The sequence below is a fragment of the Nicotiana attenuata genome, chromosome 9 (assembly GCF_001879085.1).
Source record: "Nicotiana attenuata strain UT chromosome 9, NIATTr2, whole genome shotgun sequence".
In the NCBI taxonomy this organism is placed as follows: domain Eukaryota; kingdom Viridiplantae; phylum Streptophyta; class Magnoliopsida; order Solanales; family Solanaceae; genus Nicotiana; species Nicotiana attenuata.
Window position 1 is genome coordinate 20,221,609 of NC_031997.1, and position 14,344 is coordinate 20,235,952.

At 36.6% G+C, this 14,344-nt stretch overlaps 2 protein-coding genes across 2 annotated transcripts; both read left to right on the forward strand.

Moving 5' to 3' along the window:
• LOC109232563 lies at positions 6,270-7,184 on the forward strand. Its single transcript, XM_019398328.1, has one exon. The coding sequence runs from the start codon at positions 6,270-6,272 to the stop codon at positions 7,182-7,184; it is 915 nt and encodes a 304-aa protein (XP_019253873.1).
• Positions 11,044-13,949, forward strand: LOC109232136 (thiamine thiazole synthase, chloroplastic). Its single transcript, XM_019397805.1, has 3 exons — positions 11,044-11,481; positions 12,697-13,257; positions 13,485-13,949. The coding sequence occupies exons 1-3, from the start codon at positions 11,128-11,130 to the stop codon at positions 13,644-13,646; spliced, it is 1,077 nt and encodes a 358-aa protein (XP_019253350.1). The 5' UTR covers positions 11,044-11,127; the 3' UTR covers positions 13,647-13,949.

Genomic DNA, 14,344 nt, shown 5'->3' on the forward strand with positions numbered 1-14,344 from the left:
TAATAACCCTAGTATCACCCCAAAAGTACATGGTAAAATATTCCAACTTGTCGACTTTCGACGAAACTTATTTTCTTCAATTCGTTTAGCTTCTAAGCCTTCAAACCCTCTTGCTACTTGGTACTAATGATCTTAAATATTTATAACCTCCACATTAACATGATGAACTAACTTTGTAAACTTTTAAAAGATGATTCCCTTTCTGAGCTCACATTAATTGACTTATGATGTACTCTTACATACGAAAACACGGGGTGTAACATCATTCCCCCCTTTTGGAACATTCGTCCTCGAATGTTGATTAATGCGCTTATCAGTCTTATAACCTGTAGCTCTTAAGAATTCCTTAATATTGTCCTTGACATCTAGGAAACTGTTCTGTAAATAAATCCAAAGGCTAGGGTATTCCCACCTTTAGGCTTCTTTCTCATACCACGACCTGTGTTCGGAATTTTTCCAACATCGTAACATTTGCTACCTTATGGCATGCACTATGTACGACTGTGTCATTGTATGAGTGCCTAGCGACTCGTCTTCCCTTTTTCCTCCAACTTTTTGCCAATCTCTAAGCCTCACTTTATGAACATATACAGAATTATGACAAGTTGTCCCTCTAGGCATCTATATGTGTACTGATGTCTTTCGCTTGGTACTTTATCGAACTTAAGACTATTGCTATCTCTTGGTAGGTTATACTATACCATAAAACTTACTTCGGTTTATTATTACCGAGGTTTGCTACCCAACTCCAGGTTACTCTTTCGCTGCTTATCCTATATGTATAAATCTAAGTCCATTAGTGCTTCTTCATTATTATTCATCTTAAGAATAACAAACAATTCTCATCTTGTACTTTGGAACTTGTACCCATCTATTGTTTATTCACCTTAATGTTGAAATATAATCTATCACTGATAACTTGTAACCTCTTACGTAATACACTATCACTAGGGCTCACATCTTATCGAGGAACATCTGAAGTGATTTTCCTGATCCACCTAGGGATAATACTATACTTCAATAACCATATTTCATTGCATCCCAATGCGATTCATCTTATGGGGGTATTCTAATCCCGTGCAATTAATAAAATCCCTTTCTCGTTAAATCATTACTCAATCAAAGGCCTAAGCGTCATCCTCTTATCAATCACAATTACACCCTTATTCTACTGCCAGGGCAGCATTCCATCTCTTCTAACTGCACCTAGTCTTAGACTCCTTTGTGTTCATTCAGGCTGTACCGAGCTCTTTATTACATATGGAAATCATCAACTCCCTTGTTTTGATGGGTTTAATCCAAGGACATACATATTCTCGTCACCTTCTCACTCACCTTTTCATATCCTTACTCCTATCTACCTAAAACCTTGTTGCTCTACAATACATTACTTTAGGACCTTCACCGATCTATTTATACTACTCGCAACCTTCCTTAAACATTGTAGCACCATAAATTTCCTTTCGTGCCTTCTCAGTTGTCCTTAAATATAATCAATTACTTTTGCTGGTCATTCTATCACTTGTTGCCTGAATACTTGGCCTGTCTTTTTGCCCACGAATACTATAATTTCTTGTACCTCATATGATCTCAAACATCACCTTTGATGGCCTTTTTTTTTCCATTCATTAGCCATGATAGGTGTCACTTTATTATGGAGTGTATACAATATTGTAGTGAGACTGTTGTTACAAGATTATTTACTCTTTAGCTCACTATGCTTAGGTGGAAACCTTCTTCCTTATTTCCTCAGCTAGTCTTTCATTGTAGTACTTAGGGAGACCTTCTAGCTCTTGTAAAGTTGCGAGCTTGATATATCGTACACCCGAAGGAAATTTTCGTTGTTCTTACTCGCCTATAATAATCCTTAGTTACATAAATTCGTGCCTTTGTGCTCGTAGGGTTACTTCTAAGCTCAATTTTTTTTTATTGTCTCCTTAGTGGCACTCTCTCTTATTTTCATAAACCTTAAAAACGATACCTTTAACTGCCTCAACTCCTATCTGAATTTTTTTTTCAAATGATTGTGATCTCGTATCTGCGAGACTGAATTCACTATGTTGCGGTTCAATAGATTTATCTTGCATGATCTGTTGATTTATCTGTGACCTCTTGTCTAGCCATAACCGGGCTCTTCCTGAATCAACTACTAATTACACGTTGGTCCATTCTCATATATATATATATATTCTGCATAATCTCTCTTGGGATACATCCTTTGTCTTAACCTATTCTCTCGCCACTAGCTCCTGATGTATCAAGTGTCCATTCACACTTATTTATCAATAACATCCTGGCCGGAAACTTTTACTGCCTCTCCCTGGTGTAATGTTTGTATAATGTTCTGGAGTCGCAACATATCTGTAGGAACTGAATAAACGCAACATCATTCCTTTCTCCTTTTTACCACATTCTTCCTTTACCATTCCATAGTTACCTGAACCGCTTAACTCCGACTTAATACTATATCACACCATATTCCCCCCTTTAGGGGAGTACTAAGATTTACTACTACGACGATCTACCTATAGATGTTTCACCTCTTCATCTTTGGCGTCTTTTCACATTATCAATGAACCTTAATCGCCTTATGGTAACCTTCTGTACCAGGGATAACTAAATTTCTTACGCACGAAGGTGTCACCTACTGAAACTGGCACACTTAGTCCCTTAAGATTAACTCTGCTCAGAGTGCTTGCTTTAGGCAAACGACTTCCTAAATGAACTTTAAAGGTTATTCGTCTGTTGTCTATTCTATTATTGTTGGAGCACGATCTCTGAAATTCTCACGATGTCGACCATTATCAAATCCTCCGGTCCCTAATTCATGTTCGATTTTATCTTGTTTACAAGACCATAATAATTTCTGTTACTACAGGGGGTCTAACTTAGCCTTCTGGTAATCGCGTTGGACTCACCAACTCATTTCTCGAAATGAGGATATGACATTTGGCCTATACTTTATTATTGTCTTAAGGCCTGTCACCTTTTTTCTTTTCCTTAACTTGACTATAGACTCTATCATTCTGTCATATTTTGATTTACCGTTATCACCGATTTATCACATCTTACTCATAATATTTCATTTACTCTCTTCTTATCCTCCGACTAATATTTCTATCTATCACTTTATTCTGAAAACTTCAACAAAACGTCCTTTCACTTTTAGCTCCCCTTGCTTCATCTCACTGGCTCTTCGGGATGCCTAAAATTCTATCTCTCTCTCTCTAGGGGCGGGAGTCATACTAAGGTAAATATTTATCCCTTTTTGGATTCCACTGCCTATCTTCTGAAATTTCTGAATATTCTAGTATTCATATCTGATTGCACTATTCTAGAGTTCATCATCTGGGTGTCTCACAAGGAGATCTATTACCACATCTGCACTACCCTTCGGAAATGTTAGCTAATGATAACAATCCATCCATAATTTTTGGTTACACTAATCCCAGCTTGATCCTCATATTACATCATTCTCTTAAATTATATTTGTCAGCTCCCATAGGGCATAATTGAGATGGGTGTGGTCAATTGTATATAACTCTGTTACTGTTCAAGGTAACTCAGAATGCATGTATTTCTCTGCCTGAATTGTAAATACTGAACCTTCATTAACTGGTACCTCGTAACCTTCGCCACCTTGCTTCTTTTATTTGTTGAAACTTGTATCTACCTTCTGATTCTCTTGTTGCTTTTTACCATATGGGTGGATAGATATCCATGCCTTGGGGCTCCTTCTCAAGAAGCTCACACATCTTAGTAGACACATGATCTGCTGAAGAACTTACATTTACTCATCATCAGTGTGATGCAAAATCGAGTTCCTCTAACTCAGCTCTTCCAGAGCCACATTCAATCTCAAACCAACTATCTTTCTCGATGTAGGTATCATTGTATTACGAATAAAATAGAATTTAGAAGTTTGAATTCTTACAATTGAGCTCTACCACACGATCTAGAGTAAAAAGAAAGAGTGACAGTCCTAAATGCCCTGTAGCCTCCTGCTTATAAGTGTGGCGCACGACACACCCATAAACAAGACTCTACTAGACACGGCTTGTAGACTCCCTAGGACAGAACTGCTCTGATACCAAGTTTGTCACGACCCAAACCGAAGGGCCGCGACGGGCACCCGGTGCCTTACTCAACCGAGTACCAACGTAACATATCTTTCTTATCATACTATCATGGGTAAATGAGCTAGAAAACCCTTCATGAGATAACAAGAATAAAACATAAGGGAATACTTAACGTATGATGACCCAGCATGATATACAAACTTATACATGTGACATACGGGCCTATAAGGCCGACATGACCATTTGTAAACTCAAAACATAGGCCGACAAGGCCATACAAGTATTCATACACCTGACATCTGTCTACAAGCCTCTAAGAGTACATAAAATCATAAAGGTCGGGACAGGGCCCCGCCATACCAATCAATACATATCCAAAGCATACTGACCAAATAGGCAACTCCGGAGCAAGTGGAGTACACCAATACCTTCGCTGAGCTGATAGCCTACTAGGAGGAATGTCAACCTGTCTATCGGGACCTGCGGGCATGAAACGCAGCGTCCCCAGGCAAAAGGGACGTCAGTACGAATAAAGTACCGAGTATGTAAGGCAGGAAAGCATAAATAAGAACAGTAATGTAAAGAGAGATAGAGGAGATACAACCTGTAACATCTGAGTGCCTCTGGGGGCTACTGACATGAAATGCATAATACATATAGATACATAAACTTTTAAAAGATGATTCCCTTTCTGAGCTCACATTAATTGACTTATGATGTACTCTTACATACGAAAACACGGGGCGTAACAATTGTCATCATTGAAACCTTGAAATTTAAATTATCAACTATATCCTTAGTATTAATAAAGTACCAGTACTTCTTTTTAATGCTGCTCAATTCTCAAATTATATTTAATAAGGATAATTTAGTAAACTATTCATTATATTTTTTTTAATGGACGTAAAAAAAGCTAAAACAACCGTTAAAATGCCATGAAGGAAATAGATTTAATTTGATCTGCAAAGAATTCAATTCATCTCCTTACAAAAGTTGGAGACTTTTTAGATTATTAATGAAGATTAAATAAGATTTTTTAAATTATTTTGGTGGAATGTCTATCATTTTCTTACTAAAGTTTGGAATTAGAGATTTCAGGAAATGTTTCTGATAATAAAGGTCAGAATGATTGTTAAAATAATTTAATCTATAATTTTAGGAGTAACATATTATATCGAAATTATAACATAAAATTAAATAACAATAATATATTTAGTTTCACAGCGGATAAACTTGCATAAAACTTTATCGTCATTTTTAACATTGATTTTTTTCAAAGGACTTTTGGAGTAGAACTATGAAAAAAGACAATTTGTTATAAATATATTATATTATGGATGTTCATTTAGTACTCCGTTGTAAATAAGCTTCCTGAAGAAGCTTATCCATATGGGACTTTGCCGTAAATATGTTTATCTATTGAGTACTCTATTGGAAATAAGCTTCCTGAAGAAGCTTATCACTTCGGTACCCAGTTATGGATAAACATTACCTCCGATAGAAGATTATCCATACCGGGTATAATAAGCTTATCACTTCGGTACCCGGTTATAGATAAACATTACCCCCGGTAGAAGATTATCCATACCGGATATAATAACCTTATCACTTCGGTACCCGGTTATAGATAAACATTACCCCCGGTGGAAGATTATCCATACCGGGTATAATAAGCTTATCACTTCGGTACCCGGTTATAGATAAACATTACCCCAGTAGAAGATTATCCATACCGGGTACAATGAGCTTATCCTTTCAGTACTCCGTTATGGATAATCATTGCCCCTGGTAGAAGATTATCCATATTTGGTATAATAGCAGCTTACACAGCAGCTTGCAGTAGCAGCTTACAGTAGCAGCTTACACAACAGCTTGCAGTAGCAGCTCACACAGCAGCTTCCTTTCTTTTATAAATAGAAGAGATTTCAGTTCATTATATACATCAGTTTGAATTCGAATAATATATGAGTTTCTCTCTATACTTGTCTTTACTTTACAATCTTTAGTTTTATAACACGTTATCAGCACGAGACTCTGTCATCTCGAGCAAATACTTTGAAAGTATCTGAGGTACGAACTTTCTTTTTCTATATAATGTCAAATCTTTCTAAACTTGAATTTGTAGCCCTGGATATATCGGGCAAAAGCTACATGTCTTGGGTGCTTGATGCTGAAATTCATCTTGATGCGATGGGTCTGGCAGATACCATCAAGGATAAAAATCAGGCATCAAACCAAGACCGTGCCAAAGCAATGATATTCCTACGCCATCACCTTGACGAGGGCCTGAAAATGAAATATCTTACTATTAAAGATCCAGTCATACTGTGGAATAATTTGAAAGATAGATATGACCACCTGAAGATGGTCGTTCTTCCACAGGCACGATATGATTGGACTCATCTAAGGCTACAAGATTTTAAATCTATCAGTGAGTATAGTTCTGCTATGTTCAAAATTATTTCCCAATTGAAATTATGTGGTGATAATATTACTGATCATGATATCTTGGAGAAAACTTTCACCACTTTCCATGCCTCGAATATGCTCCTGCAGCAGCAATATCGAGAGATGGGATTTAAAAAGTATTCTGAACTCATCTCACATCTTCTTATAACCGAGCAACATAATGAGCTACTAATGAAAAATCATGAAAGCCGACCTACTGGTTCTTGTCCATTCCATGAAGTGAATGTGACGAACTTCCACCAAGCTAAACGTGGAAGAGGTCGTGGCCCCAGTCGTAGTCATGGCCGTGGTCGGGGAAGAAATTCCAATCATGGTAATAATAATGCACCAAAGAACCCTCATCGCCACCAGCAGTGGAAAAGGAAGGAACAAAAGCATAAAGCGGTGCAAGCACCAAATGCAGAAAGTGCATGCTATAGATGTGGAGGAAAAGGGCGCTGGTCACGTACCTGTCGTACGCCAAAGCACCTGGTTGAGCTTTATCAAGCCTCCCTGAAGAAGACAGAGAAAAATGTTGAAGCAAATTTTATCTCTGAAGATAATTTAGACTTCATGCATTTGGATGTAGCTGATTACTTTGCACTCCCAGAAGGAGAAACAAGTCATGTAATCGGTGGTGAATCTGCAGAAATATAAATATTTTGATTTTTGTTGTTTGTAGTAGATAGTATGGTTATGTAATTGTTGTACATAAAAAAAAATTATTATGATTTGATAATGATGTTTACTATGATATATCTTATTTATGTCATTTTGAAGAATATGGATAACATTATTAGATCAACTTAAACTCTAGCAGAGTTTGCAAGAAATATACAACCACCAGAAGTGGTTTTCGTATATCTCATTGTAATTATATTTTGTTAACCACCAGAAGTGGTATATGCCTATGATCACCAGAAGTGATAATTTAGGTTTTCTATGGTTACAATTGAAGATAAGCTACATAAATATTCTCTATATTAAATGCACGCCTCGATTTGCTCCTGAAGTAGTAAATATTTTAAATTTGCTCCTGAAGAAGTAATACAATTGAAATTGCCTCCTGAAGTAGGAGAATATTATGAAGAGGAGTTTTCTTGTACTTAAACAATTGTTTATTTGATTGTGATTTTCTCTTATGATACCAGAAGTGTCTGAGCAATATTTGATAGTACAAAATGTATCAATAACTCCTGAAGAGCTAAGTATTTGCCTAGAAGACACATGACACCAGTAGTGTCCGATAAATATTAGATTGTGGATAATAAATGAAGGCTCTCGAAGAGCTTATTTACAAATATGTCATTCATATTATATGATTATGATCAAAATATATGTTGTAGTAAACCCGAAGTTTACTAAGATGAATGGCTATCATATTGAGACTATAAATGATTAGAAGATTGAAAATCTTCATGTTTCCACAATCATAGGGGGTAAAATAATATGTATATGAGAAGTTACCCGCCTTATTCTTCGATTTGTACTACATCATGTATCACGGTAAACCAGAAGTTTACTAATACAAAAGTAGCCACAGTAAATCAGAAGTTTACTAATACAAATGTTTATGTCAAAGTAAACTAGAAGTTTACTAAGAGATAGCACATGCCATGATAAACTTGAAGTTTTCATTTGCCATTTTTAAATGAGCTATTTGAGAACTCAGATAAGCATATACTGAAGAACTAGAAGATTCTTCAAGAATTCTCCTGTGTTGCTTGTTCTCATAATAAATTGATTATACCAGCTAAACTTGGGACTAAGACCCCTGATTCTGAAATATATAAAAGGTGAATATGGGCCCATTCACCTATCATGTCAACCACTTATAGATGCATATATAAGATGGTTACATGTATGTTTATTGTCAACCTGCAGTTTGGCATTTGAAATTGCTTTTATCACGTAAGAGCATAATTTTCAGATTATGAAATCAAGACAGTTCATCTTGATAATGCTGGTTTATATACAAGCTAGTTTAGCAGTGAATACCTCCAATTAATGGCTAAACTATTGTTTATGAGAACAAAGCTTCATGTGTTGGTCTAAGATTTTCTAAAATGCATATAGCAGCACTTGTATGCATCAGGCCAACAATATATGATAAGTCCTCCCCTCACAATTGGTTTAGGATCAGAAACCAAATATTTTACTATCTTTTGATGTGTGGTATATGATTAATTTCTCTACCACAATGCACAAAGATATGTTTCCCAAAGAAGTTTGGGGATATATGTTAGTTTTTCTAACATTTGGGGGATGGAATAAACAACTGAAAAATATGCTATATGAATCAAATTATCATTAATAAGATCCTCACTTAGAAGATAATTCAAGTCAAATGCCTGAAGCATTTGCTGAATCAAATATCATATTTCAGCTGCAAATGCTCCTATTAAAATTTAAAGTCCCTGAAGGATAGAGTTTACTGTACGCATGAAGCGTGGTAGACCAATCGGTTCCAAAGGTAACAATCCTTGAAAAATGATAAGGAGCTAATGATCAAAATGATCATAATGAGGAGGAAATGAGCTCTAGAAGAGCCCACGATATAACATTTCACGAAACTCCAGAAGAAGTTCAGGTGCCTGAAAATAAAGAAAGTGATGAGATCTCAACAAGTTATGTCGCTTAGGAAACGATACAAAATGATCGTCGATGATATATTTGATATCGGACCAGTAGTCCAGACACCTGAAGATGTCATGCCATTTAAATGCGAGTCATAACCTATATGACTCATTTGATTAAATCTCTATAAAGATCCCTGAAGGATTTAAAATGCCTGAAGCATGTAGTTCAATGTCTCGAGAAATGTACTCGATCAGATTATAAAGATCTTTGTACGGTTTAAATCAATCTGGGCGCATGTGATATAATTGCCTTAGTGAATATTTGCTGAAAGAAAGTTACATAAATGATGTTATTTGTCCATGTATTTTTATAAAGAAAATGTCATCAGAATTTGTTACACTTGCTGTTTACGTTGATGACATAAATCTTGTTGGAACTCCAGAAGAGCTCCAAAGGTAATTGAATATCTTAAGAAAGAATTTAAGATGAAAGATCTTGGAAAAATAAAAATTTATCTTGGTCTGCAAATTAAATATTTAGCAGACGAGATCTTTATCCATCAATTTGCCTATACAAAAAGGGTCTTTAAACGCTTTTACATGGACAAAGCGCACCCATTAAGTACACCAATGGGTGTTCGATCACTTAAAGTAAATAAGGACCCGTTCCGACCTCCAGAAGAGGATGAGGAACTCCTTGGTCCTGAAATACTCTATCTCAGTGCAATTGATGCACTTATGTATCTTGCTAATGCTAACAAAGGTGGTGCAGATCGTATTGGTTATGCAGATACAAGATTAGAATGCAGAGACTCAAATATTTGAAACAAGGTTTTCATCAGGGGGAGTAAAATACGCGATGCACTCTTTTTCCTTATTAAGATTTTTTCCCACAGGGTTTTTCTTATAAGGTTTTTAATGAGGCACCTAGCAATGCGTATTACTAAATATGTGTACTCTTTTTCCTTCACTAGAATTTTTTCCCACGGGGTTTTTCCTAGTAAGGTTTTAATGAGGCACATTATCTTTTAATGAACATCCAATGGGGAGTGTTATAAATATATTATATTATGGATGTTCATTTAGTACTCCGTTGTAAATAAGCTTCCTGAAGAAGCTTATCCATATGGGACTCTGCCGTAAATATGTTTATCTATTGAGTACTCTATTGGAAATAAGCTTCCTGAAGAAGCTTATCACTTCGGTACCCGGTTATGGATAAACATTACCGCCGGTAGAAAATTATCCATACCGGGTATAATAAGCTTATCACTTCGGTACCCGGTTATAGATAAACATCACCCCCAGTAGAAGATTATTCATACCGGGTATAATAAGCTTATCACTTCGATACCCGGTTATAGATAAACATTACCCCCGGTAGAAAATTATCCATACAGGGTATAATAAGCTTATCACTTCGGTACCCGCTTATAGATAAACATTACCCCCGGTAGAAGATTATCCATACCGGGTACAATGAGCTTATCCTTTCAGTACTCCGTTATGGATAATCATTGCCCCTGGTAGAAGATTATCCATATCTGGTATAATAGCAGCTTACACAGCAGCTTGCAGTATCAGCTCACACAGCAGCTTGCAGTAGCAGCTTACACAACAGCTTCCTTTCTTCTATAAATAGAAGAGATTTCAGTTCATTATGTATATCAGTTTGAATTCGAATAACATATGAGTTTCTGTCTATACTTGTCTTTACTTTACAGTGTTTAGTTTTATAACACAATTATTATTATATCATTAATAATATCAAAATGAGAGAAAAAATGCAAATTTAGTAATTCCATATTATATTCGGACATTAAAAGGAAATAGAAGAAACGGTGGAGCCGGATTCGTGTGTCCACGTATTCCTTAACTATTCCCAGATATTTTCTCATCACTCACTACTTGTCACTGCTTTAAATACTGTCTCTTCCCCTTCCCTTCTTCACTCAAAACAATCTTTCATTCTTCCATTTCTCAAAAAACTCTTCTCTCTCTCAAGATCTCAAGCTTTGTCTATGGCAACCATGGCATCAACCTTGGCCTCCTCTGTTGTTACCAAGACCAATTTCTTGGACACCCACAAATCAACCTTCTCTGGTGTACCTCTTTTTTCACAAGCTAGACTTAAACCTGTTAAATCCGCCCAGCAAAACATGACCATTTCCATGTCTGCTGATTCCTCTCCTCCACCTTATGATCTTAACGCTTTCAGTTTCAACCCAATCAAGGAATCCATCGTTTCTCGCGAGATGACACGTAGGTACATGACTGACATGATCACCTATGCTGACACTGATGTCGTCATCGTTGGCGCTGGCTCTGCTGGTCTCTCTTGTGCTTATGAAATCAGCAAGAACCCTAACGTCCAGGTATCCTTTTTATTTTCATTTTTGTCTCTTTCGTTTTTTCCATTTTAATATCAAATTATGAGTTGATTTTAGCATGAGATAAAAATCTGCAGGATGCTTTAATATGTATCTGGCAGATTGGGATAGAAAAAGACAAAAGTCACGAAAGATAAAATATTGGCTTGTGTTTATTTTGTCAATTAATTTTAAAATATTTTTTGTGATAAGGAAATACTAACAGAAGTGACATGCGATTCAAATCAGCGAGGAAATGGGCTATGATAGCCATTTACAATGTTGAAATTAAGAAAGTATTTTTTTAGATCTAGTACGTAAATAGAGACTTAATCATAAAACTAAAAACAATTTTGTAAAACTCACAAAACCATTTAGCCTCAAATTAACTTTCCCTATAATTTTTCATTTAAATACTCGGGGTTTTTTTTTTGTGTGTGTGGAAGAATTGGCACCTGTGACGTGTGCCTAATGGACATTTTCAATTAAATTCTAATAGCGGAAAGATGGAAATTTTGGAATTTGGTTTTTTTGGCTTCGCTTGTATTTCTAGCTACTAAATTGAAAAGGATAAAAGAAAATTCGTATATATAAGACTTGGCAGCTGAGAAGAAAAAAAGACGGGCTTCTTGTTAAAGGTACTTGAAGGTTTACTCGTACCTACAAATCACGTGACACCTTTTTCCTTAGGCCTCGTGCAACTTGAGCGAGAAAAATCATATGTTTATTAGCGAAAGTTATTTATAAACATGTGACCAGTGAAAACGCTTTTGAGATAATCTTATCCTCAATTTATGATCTAGAGTTAAGTTCAATATTGGTTTGCATACATAGGTAGAACAATAATTATTATCTTATGGGTTTTGGATTTTAGTACACAACTTTACGTGTTAGCGACTGGATTCTAAATTTAATATTTGTCCATATCTTTGATGAATTTTAAACTTCAAATACATCAGTCGAACCCGTAGTTCGGCTTGAGACTCCGCCCCGGTTATCATATACAATTCGAGTAAATAGCAATGAATTTAATTGAAGACACCTCATTTATCTTAGATCTGCCTCTGGCTGGTACACGCATTCATGATCACAGGGAAGTCATTCGATGTTCTAACTGCTAAAATTGTTCTTGATTAGATTATAGTTGCTGATTACAATACCTATGTTCTCCAATTTGTACTTGTTATAAGTTGTTTATGTGAATTTACTTGGTTTGTGTAGGTGGCCATACTTGAGCAATCTGTGAGCCCTGGTGGAGGTGCCTGGCTAGGAGGACAACTCTTCTCAGCCATGGTTGTGAGGAAGCCAGCACATCTCTTCTTGAACGAGCTAGGCATAGACTATGACGAGCAAGACAACTACGTGGTCATCAAGCACGCTGCCTTGTTCACCTCAACCATCATGAGCAAGCTTTTGGCCAGGCCAAACGTGAAGCTCTTCAATGCTGTTGCAACAGAGGACCTTATTGTGAAGAACGGAAGAGTTGGTGGTGTTGTCACTAACTGGTCTTTGGTTTCTCAGAACCATGACACACAATCTTGCATGGACCCCAATGTTATGGAGGCTAAGATTGTGGTCAGCTCCTGTGGCCACGACGGTCCCATGGGTGCCACTGGTGTTAAGAGGCTTAAGAGCATTGGCATGATCAACCATGTTCCTGGGATGAAAGCTTTGGACATGAATGCTGCTGAGGATGCTATTGTTAGACTTACCAGAGAGGTGGTACCTGGAATGATCGTCACAGGGATGGAAGTTGCTGAAATTGATGGAGCACCAAGAATGGTAAGTAAACTTGTCACCACTCACTCCTATATAAATTACTCGTGTATCATTAGATGTGTACCTACAGATAAGTGTGAGATGTAGAGAACGTCTAGTCTAAAGTATTCCGAATTTGCCTTAATAAAGTAGAATGGATCATACGTATGATTTATATAACCGATCCCAAGATATAAGAACTTAGCAGTGAAATGGAAGAGTAACTAGTTGGAGGTGTTTATATTGTTCAGGGACCAACTTTTGGAGCTATGATGATATCAGGGCAGAAGGCAGCACACCTTGCGCTAAGGGCATTGGGATTGCCTAATGCACTCGACGGGACAGCAGAGTCGAGCATTCATCCGGAGCTTATCTTGGCTGCAGCTGATGATGCTGAGACAGCAGATGCTTAAAATCTTGAATGTATAATATTTCTCTGAAAAAAAGATTAGTTTTTCCTAGATGAGCGTGGTTTGTGGTTGGGAGAAGGCAAGGGGGATGAATAAAAGTCTGCAGGATGAATGTCACTGTGTTACCTTTGGCTGTTTCATGTCTATTCTTCTTTTCTTTTGATTTGCTTCGACTTCAAAACTTTGATGTGAACAAGTTGTAGATTGTAGTTTTCGAATAATCCTATGGGCTTTTTGGCGTCGTTTTGGTACCTAATGTGTTTTGGGCCTCATGAGTTATGGCCCATGGGTGAAGCCATTTGAGCATGATTCATTCTAGGGATTAGGCCAGGACCTTAGCTGTATTTCTCATATCTTGCGGATTTGCACAAATGGTCTTTCTTTTTTGAGGCAACTCTCTAAGATTGGTCCCTGGGTAGTTAGTCGGCATGTGTATGGATCAGATCAGATTTAGCACCTTTCGGATTATAATTTTGGATTTTGGATTTCGTACATTGCAATTGAATTCAAACTAAGTTAAACTCGGATTGGATTTTACGCCTTATTAAGATGCTAAAATAAATAATTTTAATATGTTATCTCCTACCATATTCAGTAGCAAATCTCATTCATTTTCATATCTTTTACTTTTAATATTGAAAGGAAAGTAAAGGTAAAAACAGTGAGAGATAACAAAGAAACCTTAGAGTTTTTAAAAGGGC